The 24,257-nt window shown below is 35.3% G+C and overlaps 1 protein-coding gene across 3 annotated transcripts in view; it reads left to right on the top strand.

Moving 5' to 3' along the window:
• LOC118432950 (Down syndrome cell adhesion molecule-like protein Dscam2) overlaps positions 1-24,257 on the top strand; it is a 69,550-nt gene that overhangs the window by 16,131 nt on the left and 29,162 nt on the right. For all 3 annotated transcript variants that reach the window (XM_035851222.1, XM_035851223.1, XM_035851221.1), the window contains 5 exons: positions 2,997-3,135; positions 3,275-3,344; positions 5,206-5,297; positions 7,340-7,483; positions 18,431-18,551. In XM_035851222.1, the coding sequence (XP_035707115.1) occupies positions 2,997-3,135; positions 3,275-3,344; positions 5,206-5,297; positions 7,340-7,483; positions 18,431-18,551 (566 nt within the window). The remainder of the gene's footprint in view (positions 1-2,996; positions 3,136-3,274; positions 3,345-5,205; positions 5,298-7,339; positions 7,484-18,430; positions 18,552-24,257) is intronic.

Below are 24,257 nucleotides of genomic sequence, written 5' to 3'. Positions count from 1 at the left end.
ATAATAAATAAAGACAAGAAGAAGATTGAGAAATGAAACTTCGGTTGATCGGAATAAATGCCTTTAAATTGTGAATTTTTTGTATATTGAGGTTGAGACAAGTTGAAAATCGTGCTTACTTATTCTTGTTCCTTACTAATGTCAACGGACTGGTTAAATAATCTGGAGAAAATCTGTTTCCATTTGGTGAAACATCGTTACCAGAGCTGTGTGCAAAATTAAACCTTACTATTACTTATTCCAAGATTGGGATGATTTGGACTAGTATGGTACAGAAATTCTTATCCAACTCAAAACTATAGTTCAAAATTTTTGTATTCCTGTAAAATTTGTGACGACAAATCGTTACCAATGCGGTAAAGCCTCACATATTCTGCTACAGTTATGTTAACAATTTTGAGTTCGTTTGAGCGCTTATTCCAGGGTGCTAACATATTCAACATACTGAGAAACAATAAAATTACGTAATTTCATTACACTCTTTTTGTGATTAACACCCCCAAGCATCAAGATTTTAATTGGGTGAAAGCACCCGTCCTGAAAGCAGAATTAAACTCGTGGACGTCACAAAGCATGATTGTTTCGTGTTATGCATGGCTCTTGGGTTATGATGTGAACCCAAATTTGTCCCCGTTTCATCCATAGAGAGAGAAAGTTGGATGGAGGGAGAGAAAATTTAGTGGAGATGATGAAGTGGTCTGGTGAAAGTGAACGAGTGTTTGTGTGGCTGACCAAGTCCATCCATTTGCAGGAACGGAATTTGTTTGCGAGTGTTGTGTGGGTTGTTCTGTCTGGTTTTTGAGTGGTGAAAGCGAGATCTAAATTTACAGTGGTTCAGCGTAGTAAAAGCGGAGAAAGGAAAATTGGGAACTGTGCGAAAATTGTGGGATCGATTTGCATGGACGGGTCCAGCTATCCCATTTTCCATGTTAATTTTAAAATATTGGTTGCGGATTTTCAAAATTTTATAAAAATGGATCACCTGCTTTTCTAATGTAATTCTAGTAATGATTTAGGCTTAATAGTTGGGGCATTGATTAATGTATTTGATACTTAAATTTAGTAATAATTGGTAAATCATTTTCTGCGTTGAAAAAATTGGCTTCAAATGTATCACCATTTTTCAGTGACAAATTTTCCGGCAGAATGGGATCGAATTATGTAAATGAACACTCTTTACAATCTCAAAAACGCAGAAATTTAACAAAATTTAGCTAGATTAATTTCCTTAGTTAAATAAATTTTATTATTTCGAAAAATTCTTATTGTTACAAATTTTTGACACAAAAAAGACTGTTTCTTGCGATATAACAATGCTGTATATGCAAATTTCTGGTATGTGGATTCACCAACTTTACTTATATTTATATTTTGTAAAAGTTGGTAAAATTATTTTCTCCGTTGTAAAAAATATTTTCACCGTTTTCAGTGACAAGCAATCAAAATTTTGTAGGAACAATGGGATCGAATTATGCAAATGAACTCTCGTTACCATAAATTTGTCAAACTTTAATTTCGCTAAATTTACAACGTGCATTAATCGTTAATTAACATTACAATTCACTGCAAAATATTTCACTTGACGTCAAACTACTTCTAAAATCGGAAATATACAAAACTATATGAATTTCATCTCTACAATCCTTTAATTCCACTTCTACATATATAAGCAAAATTTAAAACACCTAAAGTAACTGCTCCAGCCTTGTTTATACTTAGCAATGTGCAATTCGTAGGGTTTGAAACGTCTCAGGATAAAAACTAAATTTTATATAAGTTTATCGATCTCTGAGATTTTGTATTAGTATTTTCAGAATTTGCTAGTGAATAAATTTTAGCGTCGATAATCATTTACACTTAAAGTAGTACAGGGTGAATAACTTCGAGGTTAATATGAATGTTCATGTTGTTAGGCTAATGTAATCGTGGATAACTTCGAACTCTTATAGCAAAAGCAGCATTATCATACATCTTAACCATTTAAAGCGGTTATAATTTATTATAAAATATTACATCTAACGTCAAACTAGATGTGGATTCATGTAATTAATATTTATATTTTGTAAAAACTGGGAGAATTATTCTCTGTGCTGTAAAAAGTCACGGCTTGTAAGTAATAAGCTAGGAAAAATGGGGTCGAATGAAATGAATACTCTTTACCGTAAATTCAAAAATATAGAATTTTTTTCGAAATTTAGGTCGATTATTATATTAATCTCAGATCCTAAGCAGTTAGTTGTCACCCATCTTAAGCACTTAAAGCTGTTATAATTTACTAAAAAATATTATACCTGGCGTCAAACTAATTAAAATCAGAAATACGAAACATACATAGCTTTCCCCTCTCATTTCTTTGTATACTAACAAAATCCGAAAATTTCTAAGGTTTTCCTTACAACGGGCTTTATTATATTTAATAACAAAGAATCTCTAAAATGATTTGAGACGTTTCATCGAAAAAATTTAATTTTCCATCAACGTCTGGGAGGTTCTTATTATTTTCAGAATTTTAAATCGTAAGACTTTACTCACGATAATTAGGCTATCCTTTGATTTTTAGTTGAGAATCTAGAGTCCATAGATTTCATAAAATGTTAATGAACACGTAAAGCTCGCATTTTACACTGATTAAATTTTAAATAAATCGTACAATTTTAAACATCATATAAATAGTTATAATCTACTTGAGGAATACTCAAAACAATTGATATTTTTACTTTGAAAATTAGTTTTCTTGAAATATCTAGAAAAAAAATCAAATTCAACACTCTTAGAAATTCAGAGTTAGAATATACCAAGTTGTCTCGATAAGTAATATAAAGTTGTAATAGCTCGGTATTAAAGTTTTGCCACACCTGCAGCAAATTTCAAAATGATTTTACAATTTTACCTACTTGTATAATTTTACGTTGCAAATTTAATACCGAGAAATCATTACGTGCCTGACTGCATCGGATTTCTAACATTAAAGTAATTAACGAAATATTAATTTGCAGGTGCTGCCAACCGGAAATATACGCTTTCTCCCCTTTCCCATTGACAAGTTCCGACCCGACGTTCACTTTGCGACGCTTCGGTGCAAACTCAGTAATCCGTCGGGAACAATCATCAGTCCGGAAGTCGTGGTTCGTGCAGGTAAGAAATCCAGGGAAAAGTGAAAGCAAAACTTTCTGGGGAAAACTTGCACAAAAAATAATGAGTTTTTCTCCCCAAACTTTGTGTCGTTATGTCATTTTAATTAGAAATTGTGTCTTCATCACTGGAATTCTTGCAGTGCTGGACACCCCGTTCCACATCGAAAATCCGGACGTAGTCGTGATCCGGGGAAACAATGCCCTTTTACGGTCAGTTTTCTCCCCTTCTTGTCACTAATTGTACAAACTGTCGGACACGTGGTCACATCAAGTTGTGAGATTAAGCGATTCCTATCAATAAATCAAGCACCTTGTAATTAATGTATGAGAAGTCTAAAATTTCATCAAAATACAGACGCAATTCACGCAGTCCCTTGTAACTTTGTAAAATCCGTAAATTTCTTAAAATGATTTTACAAACTTTTACAAAATAAACCGTTACAACGCATGTAACCAAGGGGTGAAAGGAGTGTCATACGTCAATGTGAATATCAAATTGTTCGAAAATTTGTTAAGATTGACACTTCTGACGTGTTTTCGACTTTTGTGTCTTATTTGTGTCAAATTTAACAGTTGATAACCCTTATGTGACCTTTATATGACCTCTGAGGTCAAAATGGAGATCACCATTGAATTCGGGGTTAAATTTCAGTTGAAATTGAAATAGATATGTCCTATGACCTTTACATGACCTTTGAGGTAAAAATGGAGGTCACCATTGAATTTGACATTGAAAAATAGTTAAAAATGACGTGTCACATGTCAAAACTGACAAGTGACACTTTTTCGTCACTTTTCGTCACTGTGACGTCCAAACACAAAATGACATGAATTTGCGAATTCCTCATTGAAAAATAGTTAAAAATGATGTGTCACATGTCAAAACTGACACGTGACACTTTTTCGTCACTTTTCGTCACTGGGACGACGTCATCGTCACAGGTGACGATGTCACAGTGTCCATCTTCGAACTCGTCCTGTCCATTGACGTTAGGAGTTTACGTTGAAAATTTCAAGTGTCTATGTCTTTTCGTTCAAAAGTTATCGGAGCTACGGACAGACAGACGGACGGACGGACAGACGGACGGACGGACAGACAGACGGACATAACGATCTTATAAAGGGCTTTCACCCCTTAATAAGGAGGCTCCTGAGCAAGTTAACAAAAATTTGGAAGCTAATTTTCCTTCGAAATATGTGTAAACTTTTGTAACAGTTTGTAAGTTACCTTACAACACCTAAATTGCGTGAATTTGCCTAATTGTTTTTACTTACTAAAATTATTTCCTTATAAAATTATTTCTTTAGCATTTGCAAGCAATTAAAAAAATGGATGATCTCTTTAGCTCGAAGCATTAAGAAAATTATGACAATCTATTTTCGTAATTCTTAAATAATTTGTCAAATTAAAACGCCATTTGAATAATTAGAGAAACGTAGATAAGTGAAATAAAATGCGCCATTCTTTTGGATGATGAAGGTGCGATGCATTTATGACATTGCTTCCAATTTTTTATAATTCTACTCGGATGGAAGGCGTCTATTTATTTTCTAAATTATATTTAAAAACTGAAGGATTTTACGAAGTTACCAAGGACTGCCTGAATTGCCTTTTTGTTTTTATTCAATATTTAGGAATAATTAACAAATTGTTTTAGTTTGACAAACTCAAAAAAAATATATTTCGAATTTGATTTTCGTATTTGAATCATTTGTAAACCAAAGCGCCTTTATTGAAATAAATAAAAAATGTTCCTAAAAAATACAAATCAGGTAATATTGGCAATCTTGGCTAATGTGGGTGATTATGTGTGAAACGGACTCAATTTGTGACATGCGCAAATTTGCCCGTATCTAATTAATTAATTAATATTAATGCCCACGAGAGCATTTATTTACTTGTTTCATACAATGAGGATTCTAAATAAATTTACGAATTTTAGACTGATGAAAATGTCAAGGATAACAATTATTACCGTTTAAAAAATTTTGACGACCTTCATAAAAAATTTTGGCGAATTGACTGATGTAATTAAAATTTGAATAATTTGTATCTTCACTTTTTCTGCAGCTGTCTCGCGCCTCCTGAGCTTGTGGACTATATCACAGTGACTTCCTGGGTGCAAGATGGATCACTCAACATTTATCCTAACTTCCAGACAGGTCCGTTGTTTATGCACTCACTTGTTTCCCTGTGTTCCCACTATTACCAAAACTTTGCAAAAAAATATTTGCTAGACATAATTAATTTTGCAAATTTATTCTATCACAAATTTATTCCAACTCGGTGAAACTTAGAAAAAAATAATGAAATTAAAGAACGTCCGGGAATGAATGGGAATGCGCGCTCTAGCGAGTATATTGACAAATCAATAAACCCGCGAACTATAATAATTTAAATTTCTGAAAGCCCACTTCATTAGGGTCAATTTGGTATATCACTCTTAAATTTCAAAAATGGATAAGGGTAGAAGAAGCTTGTTTGAAAGGGAGCTGTTAGGAAAACGAGTGATGGAGTTCTACAACACGACAGCCAACCGAGACTCCAAGGTGACCTAGAACTTTTTTAAGCAGGAAGGAATTCCAAGTTCAAATGTGTATTCCTACATAAAAAAGTTCAAGGATTCCGAAAATGTGCAATTCAAAAAGCCAGCTGGTCGTCCGGCGAAGCTAGCGACCACTCGAGTGAAAAATAGAATTGAAAAAATTTTCAAAACCAAGCCATCAACGTCAGTAGCTGTAGCTGCCAGGAAAGTCAAAATTTCCAAAAGCTACCTGGGGGAAATTAAGGTCCATAAATTAGGAATCAAAGCAAGGACCAAAAAACCTGCACCAAATTACAAGCCCGTACAAGAAAGTCGGATCAAGGATTGCTGTCAAAAATTGTTGAAGAAAATGCGTGGAAAAGTAGTGATCCTGGATGACGAAACGTATGTTCCGGTTGACCCTTCAAATCTTCCAGGGCGTCATTTTTTTCATAGCTCGGATCCCTCTGAAGTGGCTTATGAAGAAAAAGTACGAAAAAAAGACAAATTTCCAAAGAAATATTGCATTTGGCAATGCATCTCCAGTCACGGACATGTATCAGACCCGGTAGTTCTCGAAGGGAATATCAATCAAGATATTTATCTGAAAAATTGCGTCAAGGCTGGATTGGAAGCATTTATTAATAGGTTTCACAAAAATGATAAAGTTTTGTTTTGGCCTGACCTCGCCACTTGTCACTATGCAAAGAAAGTGACCGAGTACCTCAGAAAGAAAAATATTGATTTCGTACCAAAAGATATCAACCCACCTAATGTACCCCAACTCCGCCCAATCGAAAAATTCTGGGCACGTTCTAAGTCAGTATACTCCCGGCTTCAAGATGTGCCTGACACCTTTCGAAAATTCAAAGGACGATGGAAGAAAATCACCTCGGAAGTGGCAAAAACTTCGGGAAAAAATTTAATGAAAAATCTTCGCAAGAAAATCGAACTAGTCGCCAACGGGGGTGTGGCGGCCTTAGCTATTAATTAAATTATGTAGGTACGTATTTGGTATTATACATATGCAAAAAGTTTAAAATTCCGATAACTCATTGTGATTTTATGACCACATTTTCAGACCATTCCCATTCATTCCCGGACGTTCTTTATTATGCAACACAAACATTTTATTCGTTTTTTAGTCTCCTCCAACAATTTAAAAACTTTGCAGCAAAGAATTGAAAAGAAATACGCCATAAATTTTATTTGCGAAGAAGTGTTTATCGAAAATACTACTCAGGTGTAAACCTTCTTCTTGAATTGAAGTTTTTTTTTCAATTATTTCATAAAAAATTAGGTTCTCAGCATTCTGTAACTTTGCAAAAATACTTGCGAAAAATCACACCCGGTGATTGTATGTACAAAAAGGTGTTTATTACAAAACCTTTAGTAGATTTTCAAAAAGGGAAAAGTGCAAGCTTCCATTTCTCGAAAACTTTGCAAAAAAATGAAGCACTCTCTGTACCATAGAAAGATGATGCAATTCCCCACCTCGTCACAGTTTACTTTCACTCTAATTTTATTCTGGGTCATTTCCTCTCCAAAAAAAATTGTCACACAGTAAAAAAGTATGGCGAGAGAGAGGATAAAGTAATAGAGAAGGTTTTTTGAGTCGAAACCACCTTTTTCGTGTCAAGATTTTTTTTGTCACACTTTTCTTTCTTCTTCTTTTTGCAGGCAAATGGCTCCTGCTGCCGTCTGGAGAGTTGCACGTGTTCAGCGTGGACGAGTCTGACGGGCGAAAGGTGTGGGCGTGCCGAACCCTGCACAAACTGACGAACGAGGTCAAGACGAGTGAAGGGGCGAGAATTGTTGTGAAAGGTAAGTGAGTTCTTCCTCTTTATTTGTACTTTTTTCCAGTGGAGAAAGTCTGGTCTGGTCGGCAAATAAAATTCGGGGATCAGTCGCTTCATCCGACGTCGGAAATTTTTATATGCGACATGTGCAAATACATTAAAAATAAGGTGCCAAATAATAGAAATATCTAACAAACATTTAACCATCCACAACACGGAGATTGGTAATACTATATACCTAGGTCAATTCGAGCAAAAAAATTAGAAGCGGGCTTTGCAGTGTAGGTTTTTCAAATTTCAATTGCATATTTTATGAAGTGTTCAAAAACTCCACTTGTCTCAGAATATCCTATCTTTTTAATACTATTCAATATAATTAATTCTTATAATTACTCACGGAACTTAAATTTTACAAGAATTTGGAATTATTGGGAATCCGTTATGTACAAAATTTGACTTGGTTCGAATTTATAATAGTTTGAGAACAACTAGATTTCTACGGTTTTTACTGAATAAGTTACAACCGATGCAGAATTACTAATGCATGCAAAAAAAACTGTTACATTTCATTTAATCTACTTACTCTGAATATTCATGTGGGTCGATACTACATAATTTCGCAACAGCATTTAAATACTATTCGATTAATTCTGGTTGCAACTACCCGCTAATTTATATCCGTTAACTGTAATTATTTGCAATTAATTACTTTTCTTCGAGTCTGCATATATCATTTTGTGCAGGTATGTATTCGCGTAACATGAATTATTTTAATTTTGACTGCAATTTATCACCAAAGTAGAGTTGCTTAATTTTGAAATTTTGCCCCACATTTGTACGTATAACTTTGTTAGGTCAACGCACAATTTCGCTCTCGAAAAACATACCAGAACTCTTCAATTTCCTCAATTTGGAAGAATATAAATGTAAAATTGTAAACTTTTTATGATCCAAATTCACCCTCATTTCGAAAACTAAATAAAATTGTAAACTTTTTTTAACGAAAATTTAATTAAACTATCATTTCGAAAACCAGTTAAAGTCTTTCAGTTTAATTTTCTATTGCAAAATTCTTAGCGTATCTCATTTGTGAGAGAATCTGGAGTGAGCTTTCCAGCTTTCTCTGTTTATCTCTCATTTTCCATCTGGAGAAAATAATCCGTTGTAAAATCTCAGGAGAATTGAGCAGTAAAAGCACACAAATCCTTAACAATTAGGTCATTTCCCTACATTCGTACAGCCAACTCGCTGTTGCTGGGTCGTCGGCTTATGATTCGCACAGATGGATGGACGGCTCGATGAGATCGCAGTGTTCCGGATGTCGGCTTCCAAATTGGGAATTATGTTTAAAATAGGATTCGCTAAATTCAAATTACAAACATTATTATCGGCGAACTGAACATTTCCGGTTGTCAGTGTGACTTGCAAATCGTGCGAAAATTTCTATAGAAATATCTCAATGTCTCAAAATGAGGACAACGTTATGAAGTTTATGCGTTAAATTACAGCGTAAATTATGACTAAATAATTGGCCCAACAGTAAAGTAAATTTTACCAAAAAGGAGCTACTCACACCCGCACCGTGTACTTCGAAACTAAACTGTTGTAGTTATAGTTTTTTTTTTATTCTAAGGCGAGACACCAACCGTAACCATGCACCCAAAAAAAATACGTGCATGGTTACGGCGAAGCCATAGTATGCAGTTAAGTGCCCACCTCAAAACAGTCAGACAAAATTGTGAGAGAATCATACGTCGTAGAGACATGCGGTTTCGACCAATGGGTAGTAAATTCTTTGTAGTATTGTTTATAGATCTCTGGGCTGAATCGGTTAACATCTTCATGGTGCATTTCTCATTTTAGTGACTTTTTTTTCTGTATTTCAAAATATTCCGCTGAAAGTGAAAAATCGGCAAAGGGGAATCGAAAGGGCTTAAAAAATTATTAAGATCATTCTTTAGGGTCATGAAAATCGGATGCAAAATGACGAAGTTATGGAGGTTTGAAATTTTTAAAATTCAGTTAACATCCATAGCAACTTTAGTAGAGAAATTCTTTATATGTATGTGTAAATGGTGGCCCGAACCAGAGCTTATATAATCGTCACGTCATTCTGTCCTTCGACAATTCTCTCAAGCGCTGGCAGATTTTGACTAAAAATTGGTACAAACATGTGTTTGGGCAATGCAACGACCGAGTCTGAACTCTGAAGATGGGACCAAACAAGATTTGGACTGGTGGGGGCCATATAAGTGGGTGGCGTGCATAATAGACATCAAAATTTTAAAAATGCGCTAGAAAGCCGAAATTGACATGGAGCTTGATAATGGGTTCTAGTGAAAGAGTATGAAATGAAATTGTAAAATTTTTCAACGGAAGGGGTGGTATGTGGGGTGACTCATACCGATTTTCAAAATCATCCAAGCGAGCTGAAATTTGGTACGGAGGGTGATAATGGTTTCATTTGGACGAATATGAATTGAAATGAGAAGATTTTGAACTGAAGGGACCCTATATAGAATTTCGTAAAAAAATTCGGATTGGGTGATAATCCCAACCTTTTTCTGACTCGGGCTATATCAAGTCTGCCTGCATTGTAGGTTTTTAATGACGGAGTTACAAAATTGTTCACTTAAAAACCCCAAAATAAATAAATTTAAAAAAATAAAACTAAGGCGAGAGGCGCTATTAAAAACAAGAAACAAGCCCTCCCACCAACACCCCCGTCTCGCCGTGGCCCCATTAATATTTTTATATCTGGGGGTGTAACCGCAATTTATGATTTAAGCTTTTAACTACTAATGTAAACTGCATTTGAATTGATAATTATTACAATTTTATATTGCATTGCACTTATAAAACCTATTATCTGCAGTTCTTGCATTAATTTCAATTTAAATATGTATTTAGTTTAGCATTAATCAACAGAGTACGGATAAATATATTCATAAAGACCCCAAAACATTTATATAAAATGTTTAACCAAATCGACAAAATATGTACAAAAACAATTTTTTGTTTGTTTAAAACAAATCTAGAATCAAGATCATAAAGTTTCAAATCAATCGGTGTTGTTGACAAAGTTTGGAATATATACATACCCTGACTCTATTCATCAACCATCGTACAAAAATAAAATATTTACTTCTTAAAACCAACTATTTTAACGTAGGTAGTCATGCGGTTAAAGACATTCCAAATCTGCATTCATACATTTCAGAATTGAGCTTGCTGCTCAGGTAAACGAGTTAAATAAATAAGCTTTCGTAGTTTGATTTCCGACATCTGTCTGACCATTTTATGACGCTATCCCGTCACCTATTTTGCCAAATATGCCCTACTGTAAGTTGTTTTTTAAATTGCTGTGTATGATGCAGGGAAGAATTATTCCCTGCATCATAAAATTGTATTGAATAAAATTGTGGTTACACCCCCAGATATAAAAATATTAATGGGGCCACGGCGAGACGGGGGTGTTGGTGGGAGGGCTTGTTTCTTGTTTTTAATAGCGCCTCTCGCCTTAGTTTTATTTTTTTAAATTTATTTATAAATAATTGAATTTCCAATTTCTGTGAACTGCATTTCTCGCGGAGAACCCTGTCTGCCCCCAAAACTGGATTTGGATCTAAATGGGATCCCTTCAAGTCCATAGGGATATTTTAGCAAAAGTAGCAACAGACGCTCCTCAATTCTGCACAATTTCCTATCTGCTCCTTTTGTAAAAATAAATAAATCCGAAACAAGATCTCTCTCTCCCTTGTAAATTGTAAAATTATTCCAATTGCATTCCGTCATGGAGGTGCATAATTTCCTGAAAAAAATTGAGTTCCGGTGGATCCGAAAAAATAGAAATTGTATAAAAATTGAAAACCCTGCAAAAAATTCAAATTCTTTTATTACAGGGCATCCCGGTTCAATTTCCTCCTCTAATCTGAATAATTTCCGGAACCAATTCACCTCCAAAATTTGTTTCTGAATTTTGAATTCAGAGAAATAGAAATTACTAAATTACAAAATTGTGTTAAAAAAATATAAAGTTTTATATAAAGTTTTTAAGTAAAATATAAAAATTTTTGCTTTATTTTTGTTCAGACATTTTCCATCAAACAAACACTACTTCCGTAATTTGTCCACAATATCCACTCGTGTACCAAAAATTATCCACGATTTAGTCCTCACATGATGACATGATCCCTTCCTCCTCAGAAATTTATTTTATTAACACCTCAAAAACCACAACCAATTTGATGCCATAAAAATCAAGAAGTAGAAAAAGAAACCGACCAGATTTACACTTGCAGAGAAAGAAAAGAGAAAGTCGAGAACTTTTCCATTTCGCAGCATCATCGATTAAACATATCCGTCGCTAACCTCCGTTCACCTTTTCCTCCTCGCTCCTGGACAAGCATCAACTCGAAGTGATCTCGATTTGATCCTTCTCGGCCCAACAAAGAAACACAAAATTTGAAGGATTTCCTTCCTCGAGAGGAGAACAGACCGCAAGAATTTCTCGGTTTTGCTTTGCGGGTGGTTTGCGGGTTGGTTTCCTCCACATTTTATTTCAGTTTTCTTTTTCTTCCCCGAATTCCCAAGCTCTCGGAGAGAAAGAGAAACCAAGAGCGATGTGGAATAAATGGAGCAGTTGCTTTTCACTTAAGAAAGTTGAAAAAGAGAAGAGGGGAATCGTAAAAAACATAGGTCGGCAATGGTCAGAGATTTGGGGCATATTGAACCGTATTCAATTTTCTAAACTTGAAACAAGAAATAAAAAGAAAAACAATTAATACAAAAATTTCACGAATCTCATCAAAACCCGTCAAAACTTACAAATCCAAATTTAAGAATAATAATAAACCTTAAAAAACTAATTTTACAAGAATTGTGACATAATGTTAGCAAAAAATCGTAATTATCCTTCTTATCGCGGACCAAAACTTTCACCCAGCTAATTCTTAATCGTAGTCTTACTACCAGTTGCCAGTTCTGTATTACCAGACTGGTAAAAATTTAGAATTTCTCAGAAAATTATTAGAAGCAAACCTAAATTTTCCGACCTATGTAAATATGTCCCCAAAACAAGGATTGAATTCGGTCCCATCTGCTCCTTTCTCGTTTTTGGGTTGAATTGAAGGACTTCTTCAAGGTCTGGTCTCGTCTCGTTCTAGTTGCAGGCTGCAACTTGCAGCATCTGATTCGAGGGGATGCTCAAATATTACACTGAGGCAAATCTCGAAGGCCTTAGTAAATTTGTAAAACCAGTGCATTTTTTAAAATAATTTTATAAAAAATCCGAAACTGTCTGTCTCACTCGATTACGTGCCCATTCCTACGTTCGACTGAACCAGAGAAAGGCAAAACGACCACACGGCAGGGGGGGAGCGGCAGGTTATCTGCTCAACAAGTTCGATAATGATGTTTCCGAATTTTTGTAAAAAGGTGTCGACCTCTACCAACTTTTGATAAATTAAGAGTTGATTTAAATGGATTTGATTTATTAAGATTTGAATCTCATTTTAGCTGTGCATAATTTAAGGATAGATTCTATAGGTGTGCGGAAGACTTCAGCCCACCGACCCCAGCCCGTGGGAGTCCAGCCCACCATTTCCAGCCCGTGATTAACTCCAGCCAGCGATCTCCAGCCCACCAACTCCAGCCCTTAATTATCTCCAGCCGTAATTATTTCCAGCCCATAAATATCTCCTGCCCCAATACATAAATGAATATCAAAACGGGGTTTCGAGTATGCTTAGGAGGAGTACGTACGACCTTTTCAATGCCAGATCTTGATACCCTTTGGATATGTTGTAGGTCTATACGAGTGTAGAAAAAGTGAAGGAGGGTCAAGGTCCATGGGCCCTAGTTCGCCAGCCACACCCCTTTGAAGGGGCGCCCAATGCCAAACTAGTCGCATCAAAAAAATTCGCCACAACTTTGACAACAAACCTACGTTACCTTTGGCACCCTACTTTTCCCATTTGGTCAACATTGTTCCCTTTTCCTAAATACTTTTCCATTGTTGGCTAACTTTCTCTCCGCATCGCATTACATCTCACTCTCCTGCACTCCATCACCCATCCATCCAGCCAGCCCTACCTCGTTTCTCTTCAAATGTGCATCTTCACATGGCCAATCCAAACCTACAATAAAGACGAGGAGGAAGTGGGAAAAAGAGAGCAAAACTCTTCTCGCCTTTCTCCCAGCTTGACTGATGCGACTGACAGGTCGAAGTGGGATCTGGTGAAAGTATTAAATATAATAAAACTTCTGAAGGTGGAGAAACTTTCTCCCAAAAAAGGACAAGTTTTTTGTTCTTCATGATTCTCGAATGATCCCGACTTTCCCCACCTTTAGAGGAGAAAATTGTATCGAAAAACGAGGCTTATTTATGGTTTTTTACAAGTTTTTCCCCTATTTTTCCCCCTCATTTGCATGCGGACCGTTACTTTCTACGTTTTGAGTGAAAGTTAAGCATCCCTAGAAATATGGGAACGTGACAATTTTGAAACGTCTGAAAAAAAACTGTGATTTCTGGAAGAAAAATTTGAAATTCTGTTCGCACGAGAGGATAAGGATTCCTCGTGGAGTGGACGGCACTGCAGCGTGAAATGAAATAAGATGCAACTTTTCTCCCTGTGATTACTCTCTGCGGAAGAAGGAGGGAAAGTTGGGCGAGCGAGGAGGCGAAGTTGGCGGCGGGACGTGATCTGAGATAAAATTGGATTGTTGAAGGAGAAAGAATTGCAATCGAATTGTTGGTTCATGTTCATTTTGACTCGTTTTCGTTTGAGTCGTGTTGGGACGACGTTGCGGAGAGGGGATGTTAGCTGGGTGAAAAGCTAGAATTTTGTTTGGTTATATAAATTTTATGGATCTTTGATAGTTACATAAGATGCTTTGTATGATTGTGTTTATCGTGTACGACATGAATTTGAGGGCGCGTCGAGATTTGCAAAATATTTTGCAAAATATTTACCAAATATTTTGTGGAGAAAATCGTGGAACATTCAGGCTGCCTTTGCATTAACTTGAAACTTTTTTAAGATATGATAAAGTTTCAAAAAACTGTTTTACATATTTTTTAATTAGAAAACCAAATTAAAATCATTCTTTGACTTAAACTTTGAAATTTGAAAAAAGTTGAAAATAGATTTTTTAAGCACTCTCCTAATATTGATTTCACAGTAAAATTACACATTAAAAAAATATACAGCTTAGGCAAATTCGCAAATTTTAAAAATATTCCTGTTTTGGTAATGAATACAGAATGTGTTCCATCATCAAAATCCGAGTCGTCCACTTGACGTAGTTGCCTTGTTCTAGAGGATAAAGTGAGTTTTTTGGGAGGACGGGTGAAAACATGGAGTGACATGACCGCGTGCCCAGAATGGTCGTTAGGATAGGAACGACGGATTTTAGTAAAGGCACGATGGACACAGCAGACCTTGAAATCCAAATTATTGCCCAAAACAAATAAAACTTGGGGTTGAACTGAATCGTAAATGTTTGTGAGATTGGTGCAAAAGTTGGACATATATCAAAGTGCAAATCAACAACGTTATGCAACCTTGTTTCAAAAATTTTAACCAAGCTAAAAATAGATCTGGAATAAATAATATCTAATTGACCAAATATGGATGATTTTTTTTACAAAATCTTAACACAAAGGTAAAATAAACACAATTAAATGTCTTTATCCTTATTAAATAGTTAATATAATCTTAATTAAATAGTTGCTTAATCTTAATTAAAGAGTTGAATATGAAGCATGAACAGTTTAGGTAATCTTTCTTGGTACGATGTGAAAAAAATTTGAACAAATTAACATCTTGTTAAAATTTTAGTATTCTACTTACTTTTCAAAAAAGTTACACCGTTTACATGGGTTGGGAAAGTATGAATGAATTATTGCCTTGAATTTTAAAAGTTGAGCAAGTTAAACGCCATGTGTTATATATATAATTATTCCCGTGCACAACTCTTCTTAGATCCATAGTTTCTACGCCATAGATTGACCCCAAATTGACACCCCGATAAATTGAGCCCATGTCATGTTGACCAATCTTTACACGCACGTGTCAAACATTCGCATTTTGCACTACCTGTCATCAACTTCGATAAGTCGGAGCTCCTATTCCTTTAGCGTCGCGTCGCACCACGTGGCCGAAAATTTATAAAAATTTATAATTTGGCGCCCCCCGCGAAATTGGTTAGCATTGATCTCTGACATATTTGGCAGGAATTTATCGTCTCGCAGGGCTTATATGGCATGAAAAATGTAAGTCTTTTAAAATATAATGTCTTCTCTGTCTCTTTGTAATAATGATGATGATGATTCCAATGAAAATTGAAGCACGGAATTTAATCCGGGGCCTCATTTCGTCAAAATTTTACGCACTTTCACTTTCAACTTTCGTCCATATCTGGACTCGGAAAGTTTTTTTTAGATTACCTACACGTGGTTTTTCTTCCTTTCTTTTCCCTCTCGCGTCTAGTAATAATCCGAGTCAAATGGTTTAGCTCATACAGGAAAAGTAGAAAAGGAGAAAGTTTCTGGAAAGATGGGGAGAAAAATGGACGTAATAAAATAATTGTATTCCTCTTCAGGGAGGTGAACTACTCTTAAAAATTTATGCACGAAAATTTTGCAATTTCTTTTCTGTAAAACTTTGTAATGGCGAAATTTTTTTAAGGTTTCAAAATTTGGACAAAAAATGAGATTTTTAATTCAAATTTTATGCACGTTGCTTAAGTAATACAAAGTTTTTGCACAGTTTCCCCAAATTTTAAGGTCGCGAAGCTAGTTTTGCAACTGTATGTGATGACCTATTTTTACATCATTGGTGTAAAGGATTTAGGCAATTCACGCAGTTCTTGGTAACTTTATAAAATTGGTACACCTGCAAAATGTTACAAATATTTCCAAGGAAATTAGCTTATAATCTGGTTCCTTATTATTTTGTAAACTTTGCGAACATTTTTTACAAAGTTTAAGGATTTTATGAAGTCACCAAGGATTGCGTGAATTGCCTCGTTGTTGTTGACGACTAAAATTCGTTGCAGATAATTTTTAGTTCAAAATTTCGTTTTAAAATTTAACATTTTGATAAACAAATCCAATTTTGCTACAAATTTTGTTACCAAATTTTGTTACCAAATTTTGTTACCAATTTATGCGGGCCTCATACATATTTCTCAACCTTTGGATACATCATATCTATCTTTCTCTCTGTCAAATTTTTAAGCGTGCCTGCCCAAAAGGAAGGGGAGGAAAACCGTGATGGAAAAAACGTGGCGAAGTCATCATCATTAATTCCTTCGTTGAACGGACAGATCTCGGCTGCCCTGATGAGATCGTGGCTCAAAAGAAATGCGTAAAGTTCGCATCAATTATTTATTAAAGGCTGCGTCCCACGACCATCTGCATGTTCAACTCCCTTCCTCCTTCGTTAGTCCGACAACTCTGAAACAATCCGAACATTGTGACACACTAAAAAAGTTGGGGACAAAATTTCCATTGGGACTTGATAGCATTCAAACATCCATGAATTCCGAGCTTTTACAAATTTTGAAAATACTTTGAAGGAAACTTGACTTACAAATTTTTGAAAACTAACTCACCCTCAGATCAAGGGCGTCTCTTTATTTTGTAAAAGCTTCTATAATTATTTCACAAAATTTCCAATGTCTGCGTGAACTAAAGAAAATTGAAGTTACACAAATTTTGCAATCATCTAATTACTTGTCAAACATTTTTTGTAATCATCCCAATTCGTGCAACCTTTGCAAATTTTAAATACTTTTGTAATCAAACTATTTAACTTTCGGCACGAAATCGACCCAAACCAAGAAATGAGAATCATGAGAAATTACATCTCATAAAAGATATTCTACCAATTTGGAAAAATTGGCTTACAAATTTGTACCAGTTTACTCACGGCAAAGGCGTGTTTTTGCTTTATAAAAATTTACCAAAATTATTTTACAAAGTTATAGATTTTTCAAAATTGCGAAGGACTGCATGCGTCAATTGCCTCACTATATCGCATTACTTGATTTGCTAAGATTTAAGCATCATCTATCTCATAAAGAGTTATGGTCGATAAAGTCAAAAAAGAACTTTATTAGTGTGTGAAATTGCCACCAGTTTCGTAACAAATTTGCGCTTCGACCGAATCATCGGTAATATTCTTTATCAAATTTATCGTGAAAATTTCAGAGATTATTTTAAGAATACTTTTTTAACAGCGAATTTATTTGCATTTTTTACCCTGATTGTTCACCTCATTTTTTAGAGTGTAATCAAGTTGGTTGGTTGATAGGGAACAATTGAGCCCGGGTCATTAATGAATAATTGAATTGTATGTAATTGTTCGTCACTTGAGGGAAATGTTTTACGCAGGCGAAATTGTTACGTAACCCGAATACGAAGCAGTCTTCTCTCCAGTGAATTGTACAATTTTACGCAAATGACAATGACACCCATCCAGCAAATTCATTTCTAAATATTTTATGCGTATACACAAATGAACATGTGTGGTTGCTCAATTTTCCCTGTTTTCTTTGTTTTCATGATAAAAATAAATAAAATTCACAAATTCTGAATAACAAATTTTTCGTCAAAATTTAAATTCCATTATTAATTATTTTGGAAGATAGTATTGTGTCAGATGTAGAAAGATTGAAGACATTTTTGATTCGACTTAAACACAGCACCGAAATGTTAACTACATAAAAAAATCGTCTTCGTCAACCTCCCGGAGAAAGTTTTGAGTGGTTTATTAACCTAACAAGCAGGGAGAACCACGCCCACTTAAATATAAGAAGTTTGCACTTTTTTTTTTAAATCATGGAAACTTTTATTACTAATTTGGAACGGAAATTCGGAATGAATTCTAAATTCCCAGGGACAAGGAAATAAGATCGTATTTGTTTTTCTGAAATGAATCATTACGTATTTTTTTACTTTTTCCAGAACCTGAGGAACCACAAGCGGTGCGAATATTGGGGCAAAGGGAGACAAATTTACGCGTTCGCGCCGGTGAAGAAACGTACCTATCCTGTCACGCGGAGGGAAACCCGCCACCATCTTTTTCGTAAGAAACCTCCTTTTAATCATGGCATGCATACATTCTTATCAAGTTAAAAACTTCAATTTATTACGTTGGCACAACAGCGGGCCAGACAAATCTTTTTTTGGTGTTAACCAGATGAATGATACGCATTTTGAATTCGCGGCGTTACGCTTCCACAAATAAGTCGCAATTTGTTATCTTAGCGGTTTATGTTACAGTGCAGAAATTCATATGATAATCACATTAGCTTAAATTCAAAACAAATTTAACAATAAAATAAAATAAAAAAATATTTATTCAAATTTAATAAAATGTAATTTAATAACAAAAATTTTCAATTATCTATTTTCACCGAAACCTTACATGTCGCAGGTAAAATTTGTTTTTGCATGATTTGAGATCTCATTAAGAATACAAATGAAATGAAAATGCAAAAAGAAACATATATTATATTTATTTTTACACTCTTAGAAATTCGGTATTTACCAAGCGGTATTCAGATATGACTCTTCTAAAGTGAAGTAGTGACATGTAGTAATATATCGGTATTAGAGCCTTATCGTGCATATTGGTAGCAAAATTTCTACAGGCCGGTAAACATAAATTTAATTCCAAACGGTAGCAACTTTATTATCGAGAAATCAAAACCTGCATGTGTGACTATACCAGATTTCTAACAGTGTAGCTTCCCGATTTTTAGCAGGGATTTGGGGAAACTTGTTCCACAGTAATTTGCATACGATGCTCAAATATTCTCAAGTTTTCCTGCAAAAATGCAGAGATTACTTTTCTGAGCAGGTACTTAAGTACTTTCTCCCGTGATTGACGTTAAGTGGATTTGAGTGAACAGATTTGTCGACCCAGTTTAAAATTGTATGTAAATGGCAAACGAGATTCATTTGAGTAGAATTTCTTTTTTTGAGGAGGTCAATATGTCAAGGATTTAAAACGACTTTGTATGCATAATTTTATAAGAAAATAGTTGTTACATAAATCGGGTTGTCTAGGATTTTCGTTAAATTGAAATTTTATTTTCGACTTACAAAAATCGGGGAAAAAGTATGTAAATAAAATACATATTTCACACAGCTCTTCTGAATTAATTGTCACTCATTAATATCCGTCGAATTTGCCAGTCTGCAATCTTCTTCTTCTTTTTACAAACTTGCAAGAATTATAATTCAAAATTTCTATGTAGTTTTACTACCTTTAAGAGTGATATTTTAGAAATTCTAAAGCGAAAATTACCAGATGTGTAAACTCTGCATAAATTTAATACTAAGAGTGCAACTTGAGGCTCGAGTGGATTGTCATTTTTTCTGCTTAAATTTATTTTTTAATCAACTGATTTTTTAGTGAATTTTAGCGAAATTTAAAGTTTGATTTTAAGCTCACTTAGTAGTTTCATATCAACTTTCAACAAACTAACTCGAATTTCAAATTTTTCAAATCGAATTTTGGTAATTTCCAACTTTAAAAAACTGTTGTTTTTTAAGTTGGTTTAACCCTTTGTGTACACAAGTGCACCACCATCACCAACATGTCTGAGGCAGGTGAAATGGAAACATTATCACCTGTTTCTCCTCAAAGACATCTAAATTATAACATCATAGCTGCCAAGGGGGTCGTGCCAACTACCTGGTGTGATCCTGCCCTAGATAAGACCAAGGGGGTACTCATAAGGAGATTGGCAGGAGTGACCTTACCCGAGTTGCTGGATGCTATCGGTAAGGTGATTTTACCTTCCAAGATAAAATATGCTGATTTTTGTGGAGCTGCAAATTTTGGGGTGTGGTTTGACTCTGTGGAGTCTGTTGACACCATTGTGGCGTTTGATACCATCACGATAAAAGGCCAATTGGCAAAAATAAATCGGTATTTAAATCCGGTACGAAGGGTGGTACTACGTAACGTTCCACCTTTCATACCGGATGATGTATTATTACAATTGCTTGAGAAATATGGGGAGGTGCGGAGTGGGGTCGAGCATCAGGCCTGCTTTGGAGTGGGAGAGGAATTTTCCCATGTCAAAAGTTTTACCCGCACCATCTCCCTTTCAATTCAAAATGGTGTGATGATCCCCCCCAGTGAGAAAGTACGTTGGGACGGGATCAATCACAACATATACTTACAAGTTGGTGCAAAAAAATGTTTTTCTTGTGGCAAATCTGGCCATACTAATAAAAATTGTCCCAACAAGATTATGCATCCCAAGAAAACACAGGGAAATCCTAGGAAAACTCCTATCCGGAAAAGAAAGTCCATCTCGGAGTCCACTTTTGATGACTCAGAGATTGACTCTCAAAAGCGGTCTCGATTTGACGTAAGTCAAGCTGAGAATGAGTTTTCGAGTGAGGGGGAGGGGACGGATTCTACCGTTGTCTCAAATGGACGCATGAAGAAAAAAATATTTCGGAAACGTGGCAGGCAGACAGAGGTGTCTGTGTCTGTGCCAACCTCGTCCAATTCATCACCTCCTTGGGCTTTTGATAGTTGGAAAAATGGATCTTTTGGGAAATACAAAACCATCAGTACCGATGGATTATTAGTTTTTTTGGAGTCACTTAAGGAAAATTATGATAAGGGTGGTTATCATCGCTTAAACCATTTGGTTTGCATGATAACAAAAGAGCCCCAGGAACTTCATGACCTTCTATTTGAGGTCATAAACTCCCTGGGGACTAAACACTCTTTAACAAAGTCCAAGATGAGCGACGTTCTGAAGCTTATCAAGGACTTCATTAATATGTCCCCTGAGAAAACTGCGAAAGTTTTGGCAGAGGTAGACCTAAACTTTCGCAGTTTCGAAATGAAAGCTTTTCAGTCTGGGAGGAAACTTTCGGATGATGAAATAAAAAATTATCGAAAATACTTTTTTAACTAACAATGTCTTCCCTTAACATATGGACTTTGAACTGTCAGGGTTTAAACAACTCTGTTAAACAACATTCCTTAACAACACTAATTCTTAAGTTTTTGCCTGACGTAATAATTTTACAAGAAACCAACATTGACATTACTAAACATGACCATTTTAACATTAATTCCTATAAGACCAGCTATAATTCTGCTACCACCCTTGGAAGTGGTACAATTTTTCTAGTTAAAACGACAATAAACATTTTAAATGAGACCAATTTAGTCCCCGGAAAGTTACAACACATTACAATTGAATTTAATAATCAACAATTTGACATTTATAATGCACATTTTCCTTTTAAAAATTATGACAGTGCTCAATTTTTAAATATTTTAAAGTCAAATATTTCGTCACTGACAAATTCTGACAATGTTATTTTAGCAGGTGACTGGAATTTTGTTTTAAATGATACCCTGGACAGGTTACGGTCGACTGAACGTCGCACTAAGATTGCGAAGGATTTCACTTTGGCATGCAATAATCTAAATCTCTATGATACATATCGACATTTTAATCCTATTGGTAAAGACATGACTTATTTTAGTAAACTCAAAAATAACTCGGAGGCCAGGTTGGACAGAATTTATATTAATTCTGTTCACCTTGGGAGCCTTGTTACATGCCAAATGCTTCCATTTATTGGTGATCATGTTGTATACAATGCAATTTTGCGTTTTGACAAAGACATTGATTTTAAAAATATTTAGCGTTTTCCAAATCACCTCCTAAATTGTGACGACTTTGTGTTTTCCATGTCCTACCTGCTTGACAATTTTATTCGCATTTCTGACTACTCAGACATAAGTTATACTTTACTAAAGCAAAAAATTACACAGATTGCAATGGAGACTGATTTACACTTGAGGTACAAATTTAAGAGATTAGTAAGGAAAGTACAATCGGACATCCAAAATATCCCTTCAAATCAAAACCTTACCAATAGTGACATTTGTAAAATTTTTATTGACACCTTGGACACAAAATTTATGACTTACTCGGTTTGTAATGACTATCCAAAACGTAAAATTTTAGTCAACAATTCTGACGTTACAATTTCGAAATCATTAACACATCTTTCCAACGATGCCAAAATTAGTTTAATTACAAATTTTTTTACAGACAAATTTGATGATAAGCAAGTCAATCTGACAGGGCTGGAAAATTACATGTCAGAGATGCCTAGGGTTCCCAATGACCTGTGCTCTCAGCTGTCTGAGGACATAGGTCCAGCGGAACTTGCAAAGGCAATCTCTAAATTAAAAAATGACAAATCTCCTGGAATTGACGGACTGAGTCATGAGTTTTTTAAACATTTCAGTAAGCATTTTGCAATTATTTTGTCCAATTTGATCAATACCTGCATTTCAAATGGTAAGCTACCTAGCTCCATGCGAACTGCTGTTGCGAGCCTGTTTTTCAAGGCAGGCTGTCATGATGATATGAAAAACTATCGCACAATAGCTCTGACAAATACGGACTATAAAATCGTTTCCAATGTTTTAAAGTCAAGACTTATCTTGACTCTCCCCCATTTAATAGGTCCGTGGCAGACCTGTGGTATTAAAGGACGGTCAATTTATGATAACTTGACTTTCCTTCGAGATGCTTTTGCTTCGGGTGAAATGCATGGTGGCCTGTTCAGTTTAGATCAGGAGGCTGCATTTGACCGCGTAAGCTTTAAATACCTTTTCGCTATTTTAAACATGTATGAGTTCCCTGACACATTCTGTAATTTCATTCGACTTTTGCACACTGATCTATCCTTGGCCATATCAGTTGGAAGCACCTTGACCTCTAAGGTACCGCTTAAAGTAGGTTTGAAGCAGGGTGACCCTATCTCCTCGGTTTTGTACGTTCTTGCGATTGAGCCTTTCTTATTTAATCTGAATAGGAGGCTGCTTGTATCGGGTCCGAGTTCTTGGCCCAGGGCTCCTGATAAATATCTCTCTGCTTATGCAGACGATACAAATGTATTGTTAAGCAATGCGCAGCAGATTCCAATTGTTGAGAATGAATATCTTAGATTTTCAACTTTCTCAGCATCAAAGCTAAATGTCAGAAAATCTGAAATATTACTATTGGGTGGAGTCTCGTGGTCTGTTCTCAATTTTCCTGTCAAAACTGACTTTGTAAAAATTCTAGGAATTTTATTTGGAAATATTGATTTCGTGTCATTGAATTTCTCAATTCTGCTTGAGAAATTCAAGAAGAAACTCAATTTCTATAATGTGAAGGTTTCTGCCATTAGTTTTTTTTCTAGGGCCAAAATTTTAAATATATATATATTGCCTATACTTTGGTATGTTTTTAAGATTCTTGACCCCCCTTCTAACTTTATTGACGAAATAACCAAACTCTGCGAAAATTTTGTATGGAAAGGTTCGAAACGATGGGTGGGGCGTCACTTTCTCTATTTGCCACTTGCAAATGGGGGGATTGGCGTTCGACATCCTTTGGTGCAAGTGGCCACTTTTCGAGTAAGTTTTGTGAATAAATTGATAAATTTTCAAGATTTATATTTCTGTGCGTATGGGCATAGAAATATTTTAAATATTTTGACCGATAATAAGCCCGATGACTCCTCCCCTTTTTATGATAACCTGAGTAATGTTGTTAAAACTGTGGGGCTTAGGTTTGAAAATGTAACTGAGGACCTACTACACTCAATCTCCCTTTCAAATACCACTTTTTTCAACAATGTAACTTTCCCAAACTTGGTAAAATCGGGTTACGTTACTGTTGGTGATTTTCTGACCCATAATCCTCGCCTTAGTCAAACCAGACCTCCATCAAAGCGTCTCACTGAT

Source organism: Folsomia candida, unplaced genomic scaffold, assembly GCF_002217175.1.
Source record: "Folsomia candida strain VU population unplaced genomic scaffold, ASM221717v1 Fcan01_Sc004, whole genome shotgun sequence".
Classification (NCBI taxonomy): domain Eukaryota; kingdom Metazoa; phylum Arthropoda; class Collembola; order Entomobryomorpha; family Isotomidae; genus Folsomia; species Folsomia candida.
This window is presented reverse-complemented; position numbering and strand designations above follow the sequence as displayed.